This window comes from Grammomys surdaster, unplaced genomic scaffold (assembly GCF_004785775.1).
Source record: "Grammomys surdaster isolate TR1022 unplaced genomic scaffold, NIH_TR_1.0 126313, whole genome shotgun sequence".
Taxonomy (NCBI): domain Eukaryota; kingdom Metazoa; phylum Chordata; class Mammalia; order Rodentia; family Muridae; genus Grammomys; species Grammomys surdaster.
The window spans coordinates 2,621,863-2,645,614 of NW_021621113.1; the positions used below are offsets into that span (position 1 = coordinate 2,621,863).

Below are 23,752 nucleotides of genomic sequence, written 5' to 3' on the forward strand. Positions count from 1 at the left end.
AAGGACAGGGTTTCTCTGTGTAGCCCTGGCTGTCCTGGAACTCACTCTGTACACCAGGCTGGCCTCGAACTCAGAAATCCGCCTGCCTCTGCCTCCCAAGTGCTGGGATCAAAGGCGTGTGCCACCGCCTGGCTGAGAAACCCTGTCTTAAAAAACAAAAAAACAAAAACAAACAAAAAAAAAATGGTTATAAAGACTTTGTATATTGTCATCCCCTTTAAAGATAGCACACCAGGGAGTATGCCTAACCATCTTTAGACACTCCCTCCATGTCACAGGCTGCTTATTACATGTGGCTCGTGATTCCAGGCTCAAGCACGGACATCAGCGAGGACTGGGAGAAGGACTTTGACTTGGACATGACTGAAGAAGAAGTGCAGATGGCACTTTCCACAGTGGACGCCTCTGGTGAGGTGAGTAGGTCTAGTTAGCAGGACAGAGCTAGTCCATGAACAGCAGGGTAGAGGTGCTTTACCAACAAACCTCGCCACCCCTGCAGGGCAAATCCCTGCATCTGTTAGAGCTTGCAGGAAGAGAACTGAGGCTTTACAATCAGGACCATGACAGTTATCACTGGACTCTGCTGCTGATCAGTTCTAGGGTGTGTGCATGGATGAGTCCTTGACCTTAGCTCTGTATCTGAGTCACTCAAGGAACAAGAAAAAAAAAAAAAAAACCATACTGAGCACAGCATGGTGGCACACATGCCCAGTGTGACCCCAGTGCTCAGTAGAAGCACGGGGAAGTCACTGCCTAGAATACATAGGCCTGGGTGAGGGGGGTGTGGGGGGGAGACTGGTCCTGGCCTTAGGACTTAGGAGACCTTAGCAAGTTCCTGGCCTTGGAGACAGAAGACCTTGGGCTGAGTCATTTAACATCTATTTCCTCATCTAAAGTACCAGACTGATAGTAGCTGTCTTAGAAGCTGCAGTGAGGTAAACCATGTCACCATGTAAGTGGGTGCCTGTCATATGATGTCATTCATAGACAATAATGACCGTAGTTTACGTCCAAATTGGGCCTTTTACTGTTTTTAGTCTTTGCCACCTCCCCATTTCTGCCTGAAATGACTTGGCACAGCTTTAATCCTGCCACTCAGGAGATGGGGCAGACAGATCTCTGAGTCTTAGTTCAAAGCCAGCCTGGTCTATATAGTGAATTCTAGGACAACTAGGGCTACACAAGAGATTTGTCCTATGAAGGACTTGCTAGCTTATGTCTTTTAGCTCTCTTTAAATCCAAATATGCTTGGCTGGGAATATGGTTCTGTGGTAGAACATTCCTCAAAGCTTCAGGAGGTCCTGAGTTTGATCCCCAGCTCTGAAAGAATATGCAAACATACAACAAAACCTGGCCTTCGGTACACCTGAACCCCAACTCAGGCCCTCTCTAGCAGGAGTCAGCTGAGAACAGGCCAGCAGTGACAAGTTAGATTGCAGAGCCCGAGAAGCCCTGTGCAGAGAGAACATTCCCCAACAAGAGGGCAGGAGGGAGTCCATTTGACCTATGACAGGCACACAAGTCCAGACTCTCTAAAGCTTTAAAGTTAACAAAAGAGTTTTAGCTAGGTGGCGATGGCATAGCCCTTCAATCCCACCACTCCAGGAGGCAGAGTTCAAAACCAGCCTGATCTACACAGCAAGTTCCAAGACAGCCAAGGCTACACGGAGAAACCCTATCTCAAAACAAAACAAACAAAAGAACACCAACCAAAAGTAGACATTAGCACTTGGAGCCCCGCGCCTCCCACTTCTCAGCCTTTGCTCAGCAGGAAACAGTCTCCTTAGGGACTCCTCGGCAGACACCCATGCAGAGTTGAGTGTAGTTAGTGGAAATATTTCCTTTGGCCCTGAAACAATCAAAGCAGCAAGCCTGCTGCTGCCCCCCCCATCAGGCAGCATGTGTCTGTGTTGTATTCCCTAAAGCCAGGAATTGGGGAGGGGGAGAGCTGGTCCAGTGGTCGGCTAGCTCGGTAGGGAGGGCTCTGGGCGTGACTCAGAGTGTGCTGTGTTCTCATTGTCTCCTCACCTTTGCAGCTGGAAGATGTAGAGTGGGAGGACTGGGAATGAGGGAGCGAGAGCAAGCAGCTCCCCCACCCACGGCACATCCCACCTCGCTCGCTCGCTAGTCTCAGCTGGCCTTGGAAGACAGAGAATGTCCCCCCAAATGGCCCCTGCCATCCAGAACTTGGTACATATTCTGGTGGCTCCCTGCTGGCCCTCTGCTCACACCTTGGAAGAGCCTTTTCAAATACAGATCCAGAAGTCTGATTTGTGCCAACCTTAGGATGACCTAAGGGGAGGATGTACCCCATCACCGGAGAGCCTGCATTTCCCTGCTATTGTAGGGATTTCTACTGGGAGACCTGGAGGGGTAGCTGTCTCCTGCAGAGACAAGACCTGAAGCATTGGTCTCTTTGAAGACAACATGCACTACCCCGTAAGCTAGTAAGCCAGTAAGCCAGCAAGGAAGGCCATGCCACCTGCCCTTGGCTACACACAGGAACAGTGAACAGTGTTTTAGTTCCTGCCCCAATGAGGAAGAGGCAATCTCTCTGGGACATTTGCCTCTCCGGAATCTCCATCCCAACCATTTCTCACTCCTGCAAAGGTCCTATGGGGTTCAGATCTTAAGACCAAACCTCGACTCTATTCGAGCCCACACTGGGATATCCCTACACCTTCCCAGGGCTTTTCTGTCAGATGCACCCAAGTCCTTAGCCCATCTGTGCCACTGCAAGAGTCTGCTCTTGTATTTCTTTCCCTCCCCCGAAAGGGAGGGAGCCACTTTGAGGCCCTTTGGTGTGTTGCTTTGGTAGGATAACTGCTCCAAGCAGCTACCTGTCGTGAGTCCCATAGCTTTGGACACAAGCCAGCTATGAGCTGTATGTAGTGAGCAGAGATGAGTACTCACAGTCCAGCGCCAGGCCAGCTTCTCCTCAACCCTCTCTGTTCTTGAAGGGATATGCTGGGGCAAGCATCCTGAGACTCCTATCTCCTGCAGAGGCCCTCCTTCCTGAAGACAGCCTGGGGTTCTTACCCTCTTGAGACAGTGAGGGCCACATGAAGACCTGGTGCTGCACAGATGCCGCTCCAGTGATGCTGTCTGCTGGTGTATCTACCAGTGACTCATTTAAAGGAGCTTGGTCAGGGTGGCAGTGAATGGTGGGCACTGCAAACCTTCAGTGAAGGGGGTAGGGTGGACAGAATGCTAAATTTTTTTTTTTGATGGGATGGGTTTTTCTCTTTGTAATTATTTTAACCTTTTGGTTGTTTGTGCAATATTATATATTTTAAATTATAATGCATCTCCCCAGAGTATTTTGTAGCTGGGAAAAGAAAAAAAAAGTAAAGAAAAAATTCGAACAGCTGTTAGTTTTGTAATTAAAAAGGAAGAAAAATAAAAGAAGTTTGTCCTGAACCTTTTACAGATTTGCTGTAACAGCATTAAAGTTATTGAACAGAAGCCAGAAGTGTTTGGGGATGTTTCTGTCCCCCTTGGCAGAGGCTCTCACAATTTCAGGCATGACTTCCTGCCTGGACCTGGGAGCACAGGTGGGGTACAGCCTGGGTCCTAAGGATGCTCCTTGTCTCCTTCCTGACTCAACTTGGCCTCTAGTTTACAAAAGGGAAGGGCCCAAGCAGTTTCTCACCAAACCAAGGAGTCAGGTTTCCAAAAGCGTTTGCTTTTATTTGGAAAGCAAGTTGTAGCACCTGAGTGGTTCCAGGGTATCATGTTTCTCTCTTCACTTCTCCCTGCCCATTGATGATATTAGGGTCTAACTTAATGAGCGCTAACTAATCACCTATGAAAATCATTTGAGAGCCATTAATAAAAGAAAAATCTAAATAAGGCCCTTAGTTCCAGGAAGGTCTTTACAGGGAAGGTAAGAAGCCTGCGGGGCCGCAGTAAGGAGGTAGGAATGAGCTTGGGGACGAGAGCACTTAGTGTAAAATATAGATCACCATTTTAGAAGCGGGTTTTTCAGTTTGCTTTCTCCCCCTACTTTATTGGGGAGGACTTGCCATTGCTTTTATCAAGTGCTTGCTAGCCATGGGTGCCAACTAACTTCTTCGATTGAAGGCCGGAGTATCATATCTGGTTCCAGGAGCCGCTTGAGCAGGTCCTGGCATTCGGTTGAGATGCCCAGATGAGTGGGGAAGGACACCCCCTTCTGCTGCTGCCACAGCATCTTGGGGATATCTGTGTCATCAAAAGGTAGGCTTGCGCAGAGCATCACATACAGGACCACACCCATGCTCCAGACATCGCCTTTCTTGCTATCATGGGGTATGCCCTGTAGCACCTCAGGGGCGGCATAGGCTGTGCTGCCACAGAAGGTCTGGCTCAGCTCCCTGCATGACTTAGGTAGCACCTTGGCAAAGCCAAAGTCGGTCAGCTTCAGGTTGAAGCCCTGCAACAAGGCGTTCTCACACTTAAGGTCCCGGTGGGCCACGCCACAGCCATGGCAATAGCGAATAGCCTCAACCATCTGACGGAAGAGGGCCTTGGCCCGGCTCTCGGGAAGTGGCCCTCCATTCAGCACACAGTCAAAGACATCCCCTCCCTCAGCCAGTTCCATCACCAGGTAGATTTTTCCATCTGCTGACTCCAGCATCTCATACACCCGGATGATGTTTTTGTGGTCCAGGGTACGGACAATCTGGAGCTCCCGTGGCAGGAATCTCTGGATAAACTCTGAGGGAAAAAGTAGACAAAATCAAGATCAAAATGGCCTGGTTTCTCACTTTTGACTCCTGCTTTCCAGCTTCTGGACACCTACCACGTCTAGGTGCTCCTCCTTGACTCCCTGAACAGTCTCAGGTTGTCCCTAGCAGCAAGTATTTGCCTTTTATTATTTCATGATTGGCTCATCCTTGGAACAACCGCCCAGCAGCCTGCGAGACCACAGATGAGCTATTTGGGAAGTTCAAAGCTATTGAACCCAGTATTCTTTCCAGGGATTCAGTGTTCCTCTCCCTCTTCCACTGTGTGGCTCCAGTTCCTGCTGCCTTTGACCAACACCTCTTGGGACAGGAAAAACCGAGGACCCTTTCTTTACCTTGTGCTTTAATTGTGGATCTGGAAAGGTGTAAGGATCCTGGATTTTCCGCATCCTTCTATTTAGGGCAGTAATCTAACTTGCTTTCTGTCATTCTGACTCAAAGGGAAGAAGAGCTGGTCTGAGGGAAGCGCCTACCCATTTTGGCTAGCCCACCCTTCCTCCAAAAGGCCCCAGCTCACCTTCTGGCCCTCCCATCTTGTCTATAATTTTAATTGCCACTTTTCTTTGATGTTTTTTGGAAAATGCTTCTTTGACTTTTGAGTAGGTCCCTTCCCCAATGGTCTTGCCCAGCTGGTACCCATTGGAGAGTAGAAAGTCCTCCATGCTGTGTAGCGCCTCCTTCTTGTCACCCTCTCAGCTCATGCTGCCTCCGCGAGGCAGCTCTACTCCACCATCGCCCTTGGCCTGCTTCTTTTCCCCCCAAGGACTTCATTCACAGCTGCCTCCAGGGCTAGAACATTCTCCGTCTGGACACAGCCACAGGTGGTGGGGAGGGAGAGGACCAGACATTTTTAAACTCCTGCTCAATTGTGATGTAAATGCTGTGTGACCCTCAGACAACATGGGTGGGCAGTATCTCTACTTTCCCTCACCACCACCAGCAAACCCAGCATGGGTTAAGTCATTCTTGAGTAAGGCACCGAGTGGTAGCAGTGTTGGGGAACGGGCCTGGGTGGCTGCGTAGGTCAGGGATGCGGGCCTTCTCCATGTGGGCTCCGCTTCCAGGCAGGTCGCCCTCGCCTCCGAAGTCCCCATCCAGCTGTTGGGGAAGAGTGCAAACAGGTCACCAAGGTGCAGTCGCCAGAGCCCTCTGGCTTCAGGCCCGGGCCCTCACTAAATACCCGAACGCTCCGGGACTGCCTAGAATTCCAGCGAGGAACAGGCTGTGTGAGGTCAGCACGCAGAGACCCGGGTCACAATGCAGTCCTCCCCTTCGACGCTGGGGCCCGGGCGCGCAGCAGACACCTGCCAGGCTCCGCCTGGACCGGAGCGTCCTCCCGCGGCCAGGGCTCGGGCAGTTGCTTCCAGCCTGGGACCGGCCTCGGCCTCCGGCAGGTAAGCCACGACACAGGAGGCGGGCACGGGCAGGGAGCACCTAGGGTCCCGGAGCTGCCTGACCGCCACTCCTATACAGAGTGCCCCGGGGCCTGGACATGAGTGCCCAGGAGACCCCACAGGGTCGAAGATTCCCCATTGAGGCCGGAGACTCCCCTGGCCTTGCCTCCGCCCCCGAGTCCCAGGATAGCCCGGAGCCTGTAGCTACGGATCAAAACCCTGTCAGGTGAGGCCGTCACCCTACCCCTCGGCCCTGCCCCATCGCCATCCCCAGGGCCCTACCCCAAAGAACCCAGGCACATCCCCGGGCGCACCCCAACACTATGCGCCCCCTGTCGCCTGCCGCTTTCGCCAGGCCGCTCCGACGCTGCCCGGGCTGCCACTGTCTGACGCTGCTGCACGTGCCCATCGACGTCTACCTGGCCATGGGCGGGAGCCCCCGGGCCCGCGCTACCTGAGTGCGCCTGCGCACGGCAGCTCTGCAGGAGCCGGGACGGACGAGGCCAGCCGCGGGCCACCACGCTGAGGTCGCACGCGCCGAGCACGAGACAATGATGCACATTTTAAAATAAAAGAATGATGCACATTTTAATAAAGCACAGCATAAACTGTTCTTTCCACTCCGGGCTGGCCGTGTATGTGTATCCGTCGGATCGGGCCCACCGGCTTCTCTGACCCAGCCAGTATCATTTTCCTATCCCTTGGGCTACTTCCTCTCTTGGACTAACCCTCCACCAGCCTCCACTTCCCTACCCACCTCCCTCTAGGGGGTTGTCACCATCTTCCAGGTATTTCTTGGTAGTTACTGCCCTTTCCCCTTCACCCGCAGAAATCTCCGGTTGTCAATCTCCCTTTCCCTGTCTTGGGTTTGCCAATGAAATCTTCATTTCTCTGCGGAACACTGGCTGCTCAGAGCAGCTTGGGACAGAAGCAAGAAAGGGAAAGATGGATAGATGATGTAGAAAAAAATAATAAAAGACTGACCACAGCAACTCCATGTAACTCAAGCTAGAATTAGATTTGGCTCCCTGCTGTTCTTTGGCCTGCTGTAGGGGTCAGGGGATGGTCCCTGGACTTTTGGTTCCTCTAAGACCAACGGAGTTACTGAAAAGAAAGTTATTTGAAAAATATGTCATATATATATATATATATATATATATATATATATATATATATATATATAATTTTTATGGGCATGAATGTTTTGGCGGGATCTATGTGCATGTACCAGCATATGCCTGTTGAATACTCTGGAACTAAAGTCAAGGATGTTTTTGAACCACTGTGGTTGCTGGAAATCACACCTGAATTCTTTGTAAAGACAACTGCTTTAAGCCACCTCTCCAAACCCCACCCCTACCCCCAATTTTCTTCTTTTCTGACTGGCCTAGAACTCACTTTGTGGACAAGGCTGGCTCTGAACTCAAGAGATTCACCTTCCTCTATTTCCTGAGTGCTCAGATTAAAGGCATACACCACCATGCCCGTCCTAAGTTTCTTAATTACCTATTTCATAAACGAGGAATTAAAGGACATCCCCAAGGTTCCCCTGATAACAAGTTATGCTGGGACATAAAACTATTCTATTTCCTTACACTAAATCCCTTGAACCACTCCCCTCAAGCAGAAGCCATGACAGGAAGGGTCCTAAGAAAGGAGCCTATTTAAGTAGAACACATTCTAATCTGCTGTTGTTCTGTACGTATAAAGATGGCAGTTTTTTTGCAAGAGAATCTTTTGTAGCCCAGGCTGGCCTCTAACTTTGATCTCCCTGACTCAACCTCTCAGGAAAAGCACAGGTCTGCACCACAACATCAGGCTTTAGAGTTTGCTGTGGTTTTTTAAAATTATTATTCTCTTTAAATATGAAGCTATGTAACCCAAAGGTCTACTTCAATCTCCAGTCCCTTGAGACCTAAAATAAATGGCTGAAATACCTCTCTACTGACCCACATGAAGCGGAGTGCAAGCCCCTTTTTAGGATACTTCAGATCTATGGTCATCTGAAAAAGGCAATTTTTTGTTTATTAGAAAAAAATTAAACAAAACCATACAGGATCTCATATAGCCCAGTATGACTTCAAACTCACTAGGTAGCTAAGGCTGGCCATAGGCCTGTGCCATAGGCTTGTGATGCCTTGCCCGGTTTTATTCAGTGCTGGGGATCCAGGCCATGAATTTGCACCTCCTAAGTAAGTGATCTACCCACCTGAGCCTTTTAAAAATAGTTTTTAAAATGAGTTTAGGGGCTGAGGATTTAGCTCAGTGGTAGAGGCCCAGGGTTCAGTCCTCAGCTCTGAAAAAAAAAAAGACTGGTTTATTTTTATTTTGTATCTATTGATATTGTGGTAGTTTAGATATGTTTGGCCCAGGGAGTGGCACTCTTAGGAGGTGTGACCTTTTTGGAGTGTGTGAAGCCTTTCTTGGAGGAAGTGTGTCACTATGGGGGTGGTATTTGGGACCCTCCTCCTAGCTATTTGAAAACAGTCTTCTGTCTGCCTTTGGATCAAGATGTAGAACTTTTGGCTCCCCCGGCCTCATGTCTGCCTGGACACTGTCATGCTCCTGCCTTCATGATAATAGACTGAACCTCTGAACCTGTAAGCCAGCCCCAATTAAATGCTGTCCTTTCTAAGAGTTGCCTTGGTCATGGTATCTCTTCACAGCAGTGGAAACCCTAACTGAAGCATGTTTTGCCAGCATTGCGTGTCTGCTCACTTCATTCATGAACTGTCCACCAAGGTCAGAAGAGGGTGTTAGAAGCCCTGTAACTGGAATTACAGGCAGTTGTAAGCCACTGTGTGTATTCTGAGGATCAAATACAGAACTTCAGGAAGAGCAGCCAGTACTCATAACTGCTGAGCCATCTTTCCAACCCCTCCCCTTTTTTAAAGCAGGTTTTCTGTGCAGTACAGGCTAGCCTGGCACTCAGCATCTTCCTACAACATCCTCAGGGCTGGGACAGCAGTGCACACCACACGCAGCTAAAGCACTTTCATTGGTTTCCACACAAAAAGCTCCCCCTCCCAAGTGGTCCTTAAATGCTGAGCTCTATGGACTCATCCAACCCTGAAATCCTGAATCCATCCCATCCTCTCTTTTTCCTCTCATCTCTGGTACTTCCTTCCCTGCCCCACCCTCTTCTAGGCCTTCTTTTTCTTTAAAAAGACCATAAAGAAAAAAATAAAGCTCAAAAAAATAAACTCTATAAAATAAACATATCCTGCCACCTCCTATGCACTTGGTTTGCATGACTTCAGGCACTGATCTTGCTAGGCAGGCCATGGCGCTGGCTAGCTCGCTAGCTCTAGAATGTCAGGGAGCCAGGGAAAGGGGCATTCCAGCCAAAGGCTTTAAGGCAAGAAGGTGAAAGGCAAGATCAGGAATTAAGATTTTACCACTCAAGTTGGGAGCAAGCTCATGCTGAGAGTCCAACCTAATGCAGAACAGGTTAGCAGAAAAGGCACACCAAAAAAGCCCAGAGGCCCGAGCTCAGGGAGTTTGAACTTGGTTCTGCAGATAGCAGACTAAGCCAGCCTCCGTTCTCCTGTTTCTATTTCCCATTCTATTCTGGTCCTTCTTTCCACGGAGGAAAGCCTCTGGCTTCAATCCAATCCTGAGTTCAAGTCCTGTCCTTGCTGTTTTCTGACTGTAGGGGCCCTATACCTAAGCCTCTCTGAGCTTCCACGCCTGTATCTGGAAAGGGGTTTATGTCACCTTCTGCATGGCTTTGGTAAGGTCGTGTCTGTATAGTACCCGGCAGGAGGCCAGATTCCACTATCCTTTGAAAACAGTGAGGTTGCAAACTGCTGCTACTCTGACCTTTGACTTCAAGGGGGCAGCAGAGAGCCAGGCAGCCAAGGACACTGTCACCACACTGCAGAGGGATGGATCTGGAACCTAGGAAATTAGGGAAGGGACAGCTTCTACAAGAATCCCTAGCTGGTGAGGTGCTGCTGAATTCCTCATTCTCAAGGGTAGAGCTGGCCAGAGACCTCCTGGTCCCAAGCCTTATTCTCTGGGCCTGAGCAATGAGAAGGGACCCAGAAAAAGATGTTTGAATCACTGCCTTCTCTCTCAGATACCTTATTAACTGGCCCCTCCCGAAGGGACCCCCTTTTAGAAGGAGGGGGCGAATCGAAGTACAGATGGACCCCCCAGGTTTCCATGGAGATGGCAGGGAAAGGGTTGCTTTATCACCATGGCAACAATTGACGTCAGCACTATTTCCCATCTCTCGATATGAGAAGGGGGGCAGCCACCCCAACCACAAGCAATCCCCCACAAAGCCTCCTCCCTTTGCTGAGCCAATCAACTGAAGGGTGGACAGGCTTAATATAGCATAGGAGGTAAGACGCACAGGCTCTGATGTCCGTCAAACCTCAGTTCAAATCCTCACTCTGCCTCCTCCTAGCTGTGTAACTCTGAGCAGACTCCTTAACCCCTTCAAGCTTCTTGGGTACCAGGATAGCCTCCCTCCAAGAGCTGCAGAGCTGCAGGAGGTGCAGGCCACACACTGGGACTAGACCATGGGAAGTGCACACTGACAGCGTCTCCTCCTGGGATCTGTCAGGAAGGACTTACAGACCTGGACTCTATTAATCCTAGAGGGGGCCCCTGGATGATCATGGACCAGACCCCAGGATGCGTGCTCTTGACGCAGTCAGAGCCAGTGGAATTTCCAGGCTCTGAGGAAACCACAGATGTCACTTTCCCTGAAGCCCATCACATCCGGGCTTTGACCCAGCTTCCTCTTTCTCCTCCTCCCCTATGCCCTGTACTAAGCCTTGTCAGCAGCCTTCGACTTCCTGAGCCTCAGTCTACTTCTATAGGAAAAAAGATGAATGGGAGACCACAGGAAGCCAGGGGCCAACCCAGTAGCAATAGCAGATTGGACAGCTTGGGGAAACGGTGTTCCCACGCCCACTGCCCTTTCCTGACCACCACTGAGGACTGAGCCACAGAGGTACCGTTCTGGCCCGTTTCCTCAACCTCCAGTCCAGGCAGACGGGTCCTGTCCACACTGCCCTGGCGCCATTCTGAGGGAGACCCCACCAGCCGTCCAAACTCCTCAGGCAGCCGTCCTAAGCACTGCCAGCTTCCTTCTTGCTTGGTTTTTCCGTTCTACAGCCCCAGTGGAATTGCTTCTACTTAAATCTCTTCAGTGGCTTTATGGCACATTAGATACCAGGCAGCTCCCCCCCCACACACACACACACAAAGCAATCTTCCTTTTTTTGAGAGAGGGGGGCAGGGGAGGTAGAGGGTTCTTTATGTAGACCAGGCTGGCCTCAAACTCAAAAGATCCACCTGCTACTGCCTCCTGAGTACTGGGATCAAAGACTTGAGAGACTGTGCCCAGCCTGCCTTGTATTTTTTGTTTTAGCTTCTTACCTTTAGGCGCTTGTACCTTAGGGCTGGAATGGCTTCTCTTAGATGTCCACTTACCCCTCAGATCTCTGCCAGCCTTTACCTCTCAGGAAAGGCTACCCTGACCACCACCTCTTTCTTGTTCTGTTTAGTGCTAGTCTGTGTGCTCACTGAGGCATGGGGCTCTGCTACATTCACCCTAACATTGCTGGGGCCTGGTGTGGGAGGGCTCCCAGGTCTGCGGACTAGACAGCTAATGAATGCCTGCTTGAATCCACAGATGCAAACAAGGCACTGATGGAGCTGGCAGAGGGACTAACACAACGGAATGGCCTGACGGGGAGTCAGAAATGACTTTCACAGGAAAGTGACACTTGAACAAGCAATTGTGGAGGTGGGAAATGTCCAGGCACTAGAATCGTGTGTGAATTTAGTGCTGAAGAGACTGTAGGGCAGGGAGGGGTAGGGAATGGTGGCAGGGGGAGGGGTGGAAAAGACACACTGGACGTACAATCTTGGCTGCCCTACTGGGACAGTCCTGTAGGGGATGAAGGGTGTCAGCAACGACAGGAGACTGTTGAGGCACCCTCCCACCAGGTAACAGATCCCTGGGCCAAGTGTCAATAGCATAAGAGGAAGCTAGAGACACCAGTCTTTAGAAAGAAAGAATGAAAATGGAGAAATGAGCCTTGGGGGTGGTGGCACATCCTAGTACACCAGGAGGCACAGGCAGACAGATTGGCGAGTTCAAGACCAGACTGATCTACAGAGCGAGTTCCAGGACACCCAGGGTTATACAGGGAAACCCTGTCTCTGAAAAGCAAAAATCAACCAAACAAACAGAAAATAGTCATGTGTACACACTTCTAATTCCCATATCCTGTCTATAAATAAATAAATAAATAGATGTGGGTCACATGTGCTTTATACATTTCATTTAAGATGCTGGGCTGGGGAGGTGGCTCAGCAGTTAAGAGCACTCCATGCTCTTCCAGAGGACCTACCCAGCAGCCCCAGTTTACAGGGCACCCATGTACACCATGGACACCAGACAAACAGTGGAGCACAGACATACATGCAGGTAAAACACCATATACATTATATAGATGAATAATAATAATAAAAAGAACCAAGCCTAGACTTCTGGTTCAAGCACGCATTTCTAAGGGAGGCCGTAACTGGCGTGATGCAGTAGCTTGGCTGCTATGGTCACACCTTTCTGGAAGCCTCCAGGAGGCGGGTGGGGGTGGGACAGAGACCAGCTCTCTGACACACACTGAAGGCATGGGAATCCAGGCCTGGCCTGGGCTTCTCCGTGCCCAGGAATGCTGCAAGGTTAGGGCAGGCAGAAGCTACTAAGATAGCAAGAAAAGGATCGCAGAGTGTCCCCAAAACAATGGGAGGGCCCCAAAGTATCTCAAGTGGGAGGGAGGTTCTCACTGTGTGAATGTGGAGTCAGCCGCCGCTGTGGGGTCAAGTCAGATAAAGACTCACTCATCCCTCGGATTCAGCAACAAGGAGATCAGGGATGACCTTCAGGAGCCGCTCCCAAGGATTGGTCCGGGAAGAAAACAGATTGCAGCAGGGGCTGAGGGGAAGTGTAACAAACGAGAACGTTGGCCTGAAAGGGAGCTCGAGGAGGGAGGAGCCAAGGAAGGCTTTCTGTTCCTTCAGAGAGCCTGTTGGCTGACGGGAGGAGCCATCTTGGAGAGGCTCAACCAGGGAACGGAGGGACTAGGAGAGGGAGGCTGTCCAAGGACAGAAAAGAGATCCCTAAATATGGCTATACAATTGGGGGGACAAGTCAGGGCCTGTGCTGGACTCTGGGGGCTCAAAGCAGCTGCCCACTCTCCTCTGAAGCCTGCATGAGTCACTAGGGGTTAAACAGTCCGCACTGGCAGTGTGCAAAAGGGAGCTAGCTAGGCCAGGACATTCCTCAGAATCCCCGTATCAGGAAGCAGGATCCAGCCTGGGCTCAGAGCTCTGAGCAATATGCTTCAGCCAGGCCAAGGGCACGGACTTGTCCCACCCTTTGTTTTTTGCTAACCGTCTCCAAACCTCAGTTCATTCTTCAGCAAAAAGAGTGAGTTAGAACAGATGGAGGGCCTGGTGGTGGTGGCGGCGCACCCCTTTAATCCCAGCACTTGGGAGGCAGAGGCAGGCGGATTTCTGAGTTCGAGGCCAGCCTGGTCTACAGAGTGAGTTCCAGGACAGCCAGGGCTACACAGAGAAACCCTGTCTCGAAAAACCAAAAAAAAAAAAAAAAACAGATGGAGGATTTAGGGTCTTCCCCATCCATCCCAAGACAGGGTTTCCCTTTGTAGCTCTGGCTATCCTGGAACTCATTCTGTAGACTAGGCTGGCCTCAAACTCAAAGATCTACATGCCTCTGCCTTCCCAGTGCTGGGATTAAAGGCGAGCGTCATCACTGCCCAGCCAGCAGATGAGAGAATTTTTAACGATTTAGAGTGGTAAAGAAGAGAGTTATCATGGAGTTTTCCTGTCCTTCAGCCTCAGATGTGTGTTGAACTATACAACCAGAGAAAGCCTTTGAGATGTGGGTTCCTGTGAACACACGGACAGTTGTGGGAATAGAGGCTGGAGGCCTCTGGGGTGTGTGTGTGTGTGTGTGTGTGCATATGTGTGTGTGTGTGCATATGTGTGTGTGTGTTCTCTCAGGCTTTCCTGCACTCAACCCCACCCTTCCGAAAGACCCTGGGCCTAAGGAGCTGGGGGTCTATCTTGGAGAAAGTTAAAGATGCTGGCGGGATGGGGGTCCCACCAAAGATCAACTCTACCCCAACCCCACCTCAGTCACTTGACCTGATGTCTCCGGCTAACGTACGCCGGTATTAAATAGTCCAACCCTGGGTCAAGAGGACCGGACATGCTATTCACTGAGACTGCCCACTTCTTGAACTTTCTTCTGTCCCAGTGAGGACTGAAGGAGAATGTCACTGGATCAAACACCTTGACCTGGCAACAGGTCTAGAGGTTGGAGGGGGTGCTCTTGGGAAGAGGCAAGTGAGGGTGGGGGAGCCTATCTTTCTAGGTCGACTACAGTGACCTGGACCCATGGGGACTCCCTTCTCCCTTGTGTGTACTCTCCCGAAGTGATCGATCCCCCATCGCCTGGGCCAGAAGCTATACTTCTGGGACTACCGCCGCTGGGCCTCTTTGGAGCCCGCCGCTCTCGGAAGCTGGGGGGACTACTGAGCCCGAAGCGTCACCGCCTGCCGGGTAGTGCCTGTCGCTGACCCAAGCGCAGGAAGCTGCTCTGTCCCGGCCACCCGCTGGCTAAGGCGCCCAGACTCAGAAGGGTCGGGCAACGGGTGTGTGTGTGGGGGAAACTCTTGGGGAAAGAAGGCGTGGCCAGAGAGGAGAGGGGCGGGGTTCTCGGTGGGGAGGCGGGTCCCAGTCCGGGTCCCGCGGGGCCCTCAAGGAAGTCCGGAGGTCTGGACACGAGGCGGGACCCTCGGGGGAGGGGCGGGGCCTGCGGGGGAGGGAGAGGGCCTGCGGGGGATTCCAGCCATCGTGGAAGGGCGTGGCCTGAACTGGGTACTTGTCCTCGGGGAAATGGGGGCTGGTGAACAGCCTGGTCCCCAGCTTGTCTGCCCTGCACGGGGCCCTTCAGGTGGAAGCTCTAGTGGACTAACATTAATTACCAGTTCCTATGCTGGAGGAAGAAACCGGATTTCTTCGCGCCCATCAGAGCGGGAGTGAGGGGCGGAACTTGGAAGGAGCCATGGTGGGGGCTGTGGAAGGTCGAGCTAGAAAAGAAGATCCAGCCTCTAGAGCTTTGACCTCCACCAAATTTTCAAAAGTAGTTTCCTTTTGGAGAGGTGGGGGGAGGAGGAGGTGTGAGCACAGCCTGTGTAGGGAAGTCGAAGACCAACCCGCCGTGATCATTTCTCTCCTTCCGCCCCACCATTTGGGTTTTGGGGATTGAATTTAAGTCAGAGGGCCTGTTACCAAATGCCCTTACGCTCTGAGCCATCTTTCTTTTTAAAGGTTGGTAAATATGAGTATACTGAAATGGATGTTCACCAAAGAAAGAGCTCAAAACAGTTAACAGGCTAGAGAGATGGCTCAGCAGCTAACAGCCTTTGCTGCTTTTCAGAGATCTGGAGTTTAGTTCAGTTCGCATGTTCATGGCTCACAACCTATTACTCTAGCTTTATGGAAACACTCTTCTGACTTCTGGGGGCACCTTCACTCCAGTGATAAACACACACACAGGCACATATAAGGAGAGAGAGGGAGAGCCCTGAGTGGTAGCACAGGCCTTTAATCCCAACACTCCAGGAGGCAGAGGCAGGCAAATCTCTCTGAGTTCCAGGACAGCCAGGACTACACAGAGAGACTCTGTCTCCAAAAATAAACCCCAAACATAATGCCAGCTTTGTCCCTAGCACAAGGAATTTAGGCACCAAGATATCCTCAGCTATTATCTTGGATGCCTCAGGACAGGAGTGACTCCAGCCCAGGGGCTAGTGGGCAAGATAAACGGCCAAGGAAAAGACAGCTCAGAGTTGGCTTGAAGAGCACCTTGTGGGCAATCATCCTGCATGTATCTGTGGGCTTCATACTTCTGTGCAGCTCTGAAGTCTGTGTGTCTGCCCTGCCTCTGAGTGCCATGTCAATTTATTTATCAGCACTGTTTCGGCAGCTTGCGGGTGTTTTCCTCCACTGAGTTCTTGGGCACCACACTGGTGAGACAGGTGAGGTCCCTGTTCCTCTGGAGCTTATCCTCTGATACAGACAGACCATAAAACGGCATCAGAGATAAGCAACGTGTTTTATTTGAGAAGAGGGATGGGCCAGGTAGGTGCTGCTTCTTGTGGAATGGGCAAGGACCGTCTTGTTCACAGGTCTAGACAGTGGGTGACACACAGTGAAGTCAGTAATGTTGAATCGACTGATCGGGAAGCTCTGTCAGCTTGGAGGCTGAGGGGGTCAGCTCTTTTTAGGCCCCAGGAAGTGTTCTACACGGAGGCAACAGCATATGTCTCGTTGGTGACCCGTACCCTCTGGCTCTGTGCTAAAGAATTCTATTGCTATGGCTCAGCTCCCGTTAGCTGTGTTTGTAATCTCGGGGCTGTGCATTTGGTTTAAACAGGACCCAGGAGGGTCCCCAGGATAACTGCCCAGCTGATTCACTTCAACAAAAGGCTGGTCTAGGCAGACAGACCTGGCTCTTCCGGGAAGTGCATCGGTCCAAGGACTTTGGTTGCTTTCCAGAGTAGCAACATCCTGCAGCCCTGAAGGAAGTCCTTAGTCCTGTCTAACCACAGCCCCTGCTGAGGCAACCCCAGCTTTTCAGTCCTGTTGCCTTGTGGGCAAAGGGGAGGGGATGGCCTCACAGTAGTTGGTTCTATTTAGACAGAAGGTTCAGGGAAGACCTGACAAGGGTGGGGAGTGGCGATTGCCTGAAATTCCTCAGAGGAAAACCTCAAAGGACAGAGACAGTTGATGGGCTAAGCATCTATTGCATTCAACAACCTCCCTATGTGGATGCAGGCCCAAACCGGGCAGGGACAGAGGGAAACAGGGCAGGGCTGAGACGCCTCGCAAGAACCCAGAAGACTGACAGTTTCCTTTTGCACGAGTTTTCTCTTTAAGCATGGGATTCCATCTGTAGAAGGGAACCATCGACACCTAAATTGTCCTCAGATGAGGAGCCCGAGGCTCACAGATACTAAATGACTCATCCAAAGACATCAGGGCAAAGATACTTGTGGCAGTTTCAGCTCAGGACACCTGGAGTGCTCAGCTAAATTCCCTATGCCTTGCAGTTCCAGAGGAATGTCACAGGTGTCTGTTTTCTGGGAATCTGGGGGTACAGGCTTCAGGCTGTGTGGGTGATGATCCCAAGGCCCACCTGTGCCGGAGCGAAAGATGAGCAAAGGTGGTCTGGAAGCCCTGCACAACCTGGTGTCCCCTCTCTGTTATGATTGACCCCCCCCTTCCTTTGCTCCTGGGGGCTCTGAGTTTCTGCCCCTCATGTCCCAGTTTCCCTAGAGCTGCCTTCACTTGGTGTGTTTGTGTACGGGGACATCTCATTTTGTCCCAGTGATACACATACGTGTTGACTGCTACATTCCTGTGGTCCTCCCCATCCACCCCTGTCATCTGTGAACACCCAGCAGGGCAAGCAGAACTCATTCCAGAAAAAAAAAAAAAATTGGTAGAGCCATGGGTCATCTGAGTGAAGGGTCTTTGGAGGATGGCATAACTTGTTTGGGGCATAGTAAGTCCTCTGAAGGATCAGGGAGGCTCCAGGGATCCCTTGAGCTGTGTTTCTTGATAGCTGAGATGACCCTGGGGGTGGGTGGGGGTGTTGAGCACAAACCGCAGCATTCCAGGAAGAAGGGCAAATGGGAGGGAGGAGAGATTGGGCAGTTGTGAGCTGAATGTCTTACCTCAGTCAGGAACCACCAGACAGGCAACTAGGTTAGCCTGCTAGCTAAGGTCACACGAAACACCGGGCTGGAGGAAACTGTAGGAGAGCCACGAACAAGTTTAAAGTAGAGAGGGCCATGGTCCACGCAAGTCAGCTCGGACCATGGCCTTCAGGCATCTGCCTGTGCTTGACCATAGACAGTCTTCTGGGTCCTGTGTGGTGCTGAGGCCAGGAGTGGGCCTACCCACACCTCCTCATCAAGGTATGACTGAAAGTGCCTGTGGCCAGAAGAAAGAAGTCTTAGGGCTGCTGCTCTGACTAAGACACACAGTAGGGGTCAGGCATAGTTGACACATGCCTTTAATCCTTGCACTCAGGAGGCAGAGGCAAACGGAACTCTTGTGTGTCTGAGGCCAGCCTGGTAAGTTCCAGGCTAGCCAAGGTTACCTAGTGAGACCCTATCATAAATGAAAGGAAAAAAAAAAGTCATGACAGCAGCAGCACCCAACTTCCTGCAACCAGAACACTGGCAGGCCACTTTCTCTACCTGTCACTGCCCAGTTCCCACTGGCTGGCTCTAGTCTGGACTTTATGGTCCTTCCCTCACCCAGAGCCATTCACCCAGCACTGCCTTTCCTTAGATGGTCCAACTGACTCTTCTCTGGGATTCTTGCTGTCCCTTCTGATCTGTTTCCCTGGGCCTGTTTGTCTGTGTTCTATAGGTCCCTGTGAGAGCATCCAGAGTGACCTCTAAAGGACACTGAGTCCAGGACAGAGATCTCAGTTACCACCCTATAGCCTCTCATAGACATATGAGAGGTGAGGAGGGAGGACAGACAGACAGACAGACAATTTCTCTGTGTGTGTGTGTGTGTGTGTGTGTGTGTGTGTGTGTGTGTGTATGTAATACATATTTTTACTCCAAACTCACAGATCCAAATGATATCCCAAAGGCGCTTCAAGTCATCCTGACCCAAACCACCCTGCTTCCACTCACAGCCCCCTCTTGCTCTAGGCTAGCCCTGTGTAGCATTGCAACCCTTACCTAAGCCAGACCCTCGGTGCGGTGCCACCCTCAGCCTTGCTCCTTTGTCCTTTCCCATGGCCTGTTACCGCATTTGGCAAGTGAATAGAGCACCCATTCTTTCAAGAAACTCTTCCTCCCTCAGCCTCGAGGACACCCTGCTCCAGGGTCACTCCCTCCTCCCTGGCACACCGGTGACTGGTTTTCCCTCCAGGTGCCTCAACCAGAGTCCTGCTTGGAGTCCCTGGGCTTCTGGAGCCATACTTTGTCTCTAGTGGGTCCTGCTGTGTCCTAAAGCTCCAAATGTGGCACTGTCCAGGTATCACTTAGAGAAAAAGGGACTTCCTTCTCAATTCAGGCTCCTCTGTCCTCTCAGTGCCAGCCTGCTCTCTCCATGAACTCCTCTGGGCATCTGCAAGTTCAGCTCCAAGGTTATGCCTTTAGTTCCAGTCCCAAGAACGGCAAGAACACAGGGCTCAGAGAGTGCCAGCCTTGGCTACCTCTCCTGACCGCCTGGGTCTCCTCTGGCTTTGATGACTACAACAAGCTCCATTCCTTTCGAGACAGCATGGAAAAACAGCCAGGCAGAGCGTATCATGGTGCAAAAGTGGGAAGGGAGGAGGAACATGGCTGCATTGGAAGCCAGAGCGTGTGGTAGGGACCAGAGAGTGGAGACCTTAATTGCTAGGTACAGACAGTATTCTAAGAGCAATGCAGAACCACTGAGAGCCAGAAAGCCAAAGGAAGCATGTTTACTTTGTTGTTGTTGGTTGGTTGGTTAGTTTCTGTTTTCATTTGACAAATGGTTTCTCTTGTTATCCTGGCTGTGCTGGGACTCACTATGTAGGCCAGGGTGGCTGGAGCCTACAGAGATCCTCCTGCCTCTGCCTCCTAAATCCTGGTTTAATGACATGTGTCACCAGACTTGGCCTCAAACGGAGCATGTTTGATTTCACATTTCTTTATACCTTTCATTCTTTCTCTTAATTACTCAAACAACAACAACAAAAACTGGTCAGGGTGTATCTCAGTGGGCCGGGGTGTATCTCAGCAGGCTGGGGTATGTCTCAGCAGGCTGGGGTGTATCTCAGCGGGCTGGGGTGTGTCTCAGCAGGCTCAGCAGACTGAGGTGTAGTTCAGTGCTGGTGTACATACCTTGCCCACATGAGGATGGCTCAGACTGGCTGAGATAATCAGGTTCTATCCCCAACATTGCAATGGCAAACTTTAAGCAAGCTGCACTAGAAAGTCCCCCTAGGATGGTGGAGGGTTCGTCTAGTGGCAAAGAGAGAGAGAGAGAGAGAGAGAGAGAGAGAGAGAGAGAGAGAGAGAGAGAGAGAGAGAGAGAGGAGATTATACATCCCAGGGGGAAGCAGGTCTTCCTCAGAGCAGTGGCTAAAGAAAGGCTAAGCTGAGCTGAGCTGGCCAAGTCTTGGCTCAGTCCTGTCTCCTCCTGGAATAACAGGATACAGTGTGAAAAATGCCGAGCAGAAGCTCTGAACCCAGGGACGTGGAGTCTGACATGGGGGGGGTCACTCTTCCCCCTTGGTGAATCTTGAAAGCTCCTGGGGAACGCTTTAATCTGGGTGTTAAGATAGAGGACCAGAAAGATGACTTGGCTGGTGAGATAGCTTTCCACAAATCCTGAAAACCTGAGTTCCTGGGAAATCGAACTCTGAACTCCACATGCATCACACACACACACACACACACACACACCCCACCAAACTCATACACAGGCACACGCAGAGAGACACGAAAGGAAAGCACACATGGACACACACACATATAGAGTCACACAGGCACACACACAGGCAAACACACAGGGGCACATACACACAGGCACACACAGACACTATAAAAAATAAGAAGATTGGAAACCTGAGAGTGTGAGGTTTTCTCTGTAGAGGGATGGGACGTGTTCAAAGGTCCTGAGGTGAGAGGAAGGGCAACACTCTTAGGGAAGGAATAGGTGTAGAATTGAAACTCTGTGGGCCAACAAAAGAGTAAGAAACCGTCTCTGAAATCGTGCAGGCTCTGTATGCGCAGCAGCAGTGCTTCTGGGCCTTCCTTTATGCCCCTGGCTCATTTAACCCACACCAAATAGCCCTAGGTAGAAGGTACGGTCGCCATTCCCATTTTGTAGATATGGATGCTTGGGCAATACCACACCTCGTGACAACCTCGGTGGCTCCCAAGGTCCTCATCTGACAGAGATGGCAAAGCATGACTTTAGGGGAGGGGACTCACCTACAGTTACAAAGCTGGAGGGTAGCATGCCTTAGATCACCTGGAGGAAGAGGCTGAAGGGAAAGGGTTTCGAGGAGGCTATATAGAGGAAAGGGTGTGATTGGAGATGGACTGGAAGTTTCAGTTTCCCTGGTAAGAGGGACTTCCCCTTTGTGGGGGATTTTGGCTGGAAAGTTATAAGCAATCCAGGCTTTACTGTGGGATAGTCTTTCTCCAAAGGTGCCCAGGAGTTGAAGAGGGAGGGAGACGGGGCAAGGGCAGGCTCAACACAACCCAGATAACTGGGTTGGATTTCTGGTGACCTCATCAAGCTTGGGGAATTGAGCCAGGAGCACGAGCCTCTGCTATCAGGGCAACCAAGCTCCACAGAGAATGTGCCCCTCCAATCAGCTCATGTGCCATCAGCTCTGCCCTGGCACCAACACCCCCCACCCCCTGCCTCCTGCATATGTACTTCAAAAGAAAGGAAGGAGGAGAAAAACTAAAAGTTCGGGATAGCCTAAAATTCTGAAAGGCAATTTTTCAGAACTCCCCTGCACTGGCCCGGAATCCATAGCAAGGCTCAAGGCTCAGACTTGATAGGGAGGTTACAGAACTGGTACCTGCTGGCAATTGAGCTGGAACCCAGAGAGCCCAGGCCCATGAAAAGTAACCCTGAGTCCGGAAGTCAGTCCTTGAGGGTCTTGGCCCTGTCGTTGTTGGGGTTCTCTTTGCCACGCCCCTAATGGCCCCTGTCCACCTGAAGTGTTTTTCTGGATGTCTCCAGCTGAGTCCAGTGCCTGCCTGGGTGCCTTTGTCCTAGCTCACTGGCTCTCGCTTGTTCTCTCTCTGTCTCTCTCCCTCTCTTTCTCTCCCCCTCCCTCCTTAAAGCTGGTGCTGGCTTCTTGTTTTCACCCTACTCTCATCGAAGTCCCCCACTATGCTTCTGCTTTCTCTTTGGCCACTGAGGACTGTCGTGGCTGTGGATCTCCAGAGTCCTAGGACAATGTGGTCAGTCAATGATGAGCCACCCACACTGCCGTCTGTCAGTCTTGCCTGCCACTGCCGTCTGTCAGTCTGGCCCGGCTCAGGGATCTCCTTCAGTCTGTATTCTGGAAGCTCTTGTCTCAGTCTGGCTTCTTCCCAGGCCGTCCCTTGCTGCCTGCCCCGCCCAAGTAGTCCTCCTAAAGCCTGGGTACTTCCTGGATGACCTCACACAGCAGAAATGAGAGGCCCGATTTCCCCAGGGTTAGTCTTGTCTTAAAAGCTGACCGTTGCTCCTCTCCGGTCACTAGCCATACTTTGGGCTCTAGCCTTTGGCTCAGGAAATGTGTACATGTATGTACAGAAGCATGTCGAGTTCTGGTTGCCACCTGAGGTCCTCCTGGACCTCCCTTGAGCCCCTCAAACCCATCAAGGACTCCCCAGACTCCTCTGATGCCCAACCTTACTCAATGGATGTTTCACTGGCTATCATCCAAAATAGGAAAGGATGGGGCAACGCTACCCTCTCCCATTGTCTCTATACTCAGTCTCTGAAACCAAGGATCCTGTCCCCCAGACTTGTCACAGGCTAGGCTCTTCCTTCCACCCCTCCCCCCATAGAAAATTCAGTTGCCACTGTCCCCTGATCTAACCTCTTCCTCCACAAGGCCCACTGACCTCTCATCCACCCTTGAGTCTGGCTTTTCCTTAAACCACTGCATGTCCTACTAGATAGAAAACTCCTATGAGCAGGACCCCTGTGCCTCAACACTTACCCCCTCTTTAGTGTGAGCAAGACACTGGCCCAGGCCAGATCTGAGGTTTCTGCTCAGGAGGATGCTTCAGGAGATGTAGATCCTGGCGCTGGCATCCGGATGATGTCAAGTAGCACTCTCTAGAGCCTCTAGCAGAACCAGCCTCCTCCTAGCCCAAGGCCTTCACATAAGCTGTTTCCCCACTACAAAGTTTCCAGCCCCCAGCCCTGTTGATACACCCACCCATAGCTTACCTGGATCCACTCTGAGGCCTGCTTACAGGGTGCCTTTTTAAATTTTATTTTTAATTTCATTTTGTTTTTATGAGTATGGGTGTTTTGCCTGCTTGTATGTCTGTACACCATGTGTATGGCAACAGAGGCCAGAAAAGATTTGTTTCCCTGGAACTGAAGTCACAGAGAGTTATAAGCTGCCCTGTGGGTGTTGGGAATTGAACTCAGGTCCTGTGGAAGAGCAGCTAGTGCTCTTTACAACTGAGCCATCTCTTTAACCCAGAATTCCACTTGTTTGTTTGTTTGTTTGTTTTGAGACAGGTTCACATTATACAGCCTTGGTTGTCCAGGAACTCACAATGTAGACCAGGCTGGATTCACAGATATCAACTTGACTCTGTTCCTCAAGTGCTGGGATTAAAAGCATGTGCTGCCCTGCTTGGACCTGGACCCACAGCAAGCAATGGTCTTTTACCAGGAGCACTGGGACAGATAAGGGGTGTGTTAACATGGGTCTGGAGAAGATGAGGGGTGTGTTAACATGGGTCTGGAGAAGATGAGGGGTGTGTTAGCATGGGTCTGGAGAAGATGAGGGGTGTGTTAGCATGGGTCTGGAGAAGATGAGGGGTGTAT

At 51.1% G+C, this 23,752-nt stretch overlaps 3 protein-coding genes across 3 annotated transcripts in view; 2 read left to right on the forward strand and 1 right to left on the reverse strand.

Moving 5' to 3' along the window:
* Bsdc1 (BSD domain containing 1) overlaps positions 1 to 3,465 on the forward strand; it is a 30,728-nt gene extending 27,263 nt beyond the window's left edge. The window contains exons 10-11 of the mRNA XM_028759571.1: positions 310 to 413; positions 2,037 to 3,465. Of these exons, the coding sequence (XP_028615404.1) occupies positions 310 to 413; positions 2,037 to 2,069 (137 nt within the window). The 3' untranslated portion in view covers positions 2,070 to 3,465. The remainder of the gene's footprint in view (positions 1 to 309; positions 414 to 2,036) is intronic.
* An 87-nt stretch (positions 3,466 to 3,552) lies between these two features.
* Positions 3,553 to 6,741, forward strand: Fam229a (family with sequence similarity 229 member A). The gene is made up of 3 exons (XM_028759573.1): positions 3,553 to 6,121; positions 6,201 to 6,347; positions 6,477 to 6,741. Exons 1-3 carry the CDS (start codon positions 5,985 to 5,987, stop codon positions 6,577 to 6,579), a joined length of 387 nt encoding a protein of 128 aa, XP_028615406.1. The 5' UTR covers positions 3,553 to 5,984; the 3' UTR covers positions 6,580 to 6,741.
* Positions 3,730 to 5,819, reverse strand: Tssk3 (testis specific serine kinase 3). The gene has a single exon (XM_028759572.1). The coding sequence runs from the start codon at positions 4,616 to 4,618 to the stop codon at positions 4,037 to 4,039; it is 582 nt and encodes a 193-aa protein (XP_028615405.1). The 5' UTR covers positions 4,619 to 5,819; the 3' UTR covers positions 3,730 to 4,036.
* Positions 6,742 to 23,752: the final 17,011 nt, after the last annotated feature.

Excerpts from the sequence above, each read along its gene's own strand:
- Fam229a (XM_028759573.1), top strand. The coding sequence starts at position 5,985 with ATGCAGTCCTCCCCTTCGACGCTGGGGCCCGGGCGCGCAGCAGACACC. Across the intron at positions 6,122-6,200 it reads CCGGCCTCGGCCTCCGGCAG|AGTGCCCCGGGGCCTGGACA; the intron begins GTAAGCCACGAC and ends ACTCCTATACAG. Across the intron at positions 6,348-6,476 it reads ACGGATCAAAACCCTGTCAG|GCCGCTCCGACGCTGCCCGG; the intron begins GTGAGGCCGTCA and ends CGCTTTCGCCAG.
- Tssk3 (XM_028759572.1), bottom strand. The coding sequence starts at position 4,618 with ATGCTGGAGTCAGCAGATGGAAAAATCTACCTGGTGATGGAACTGGCT.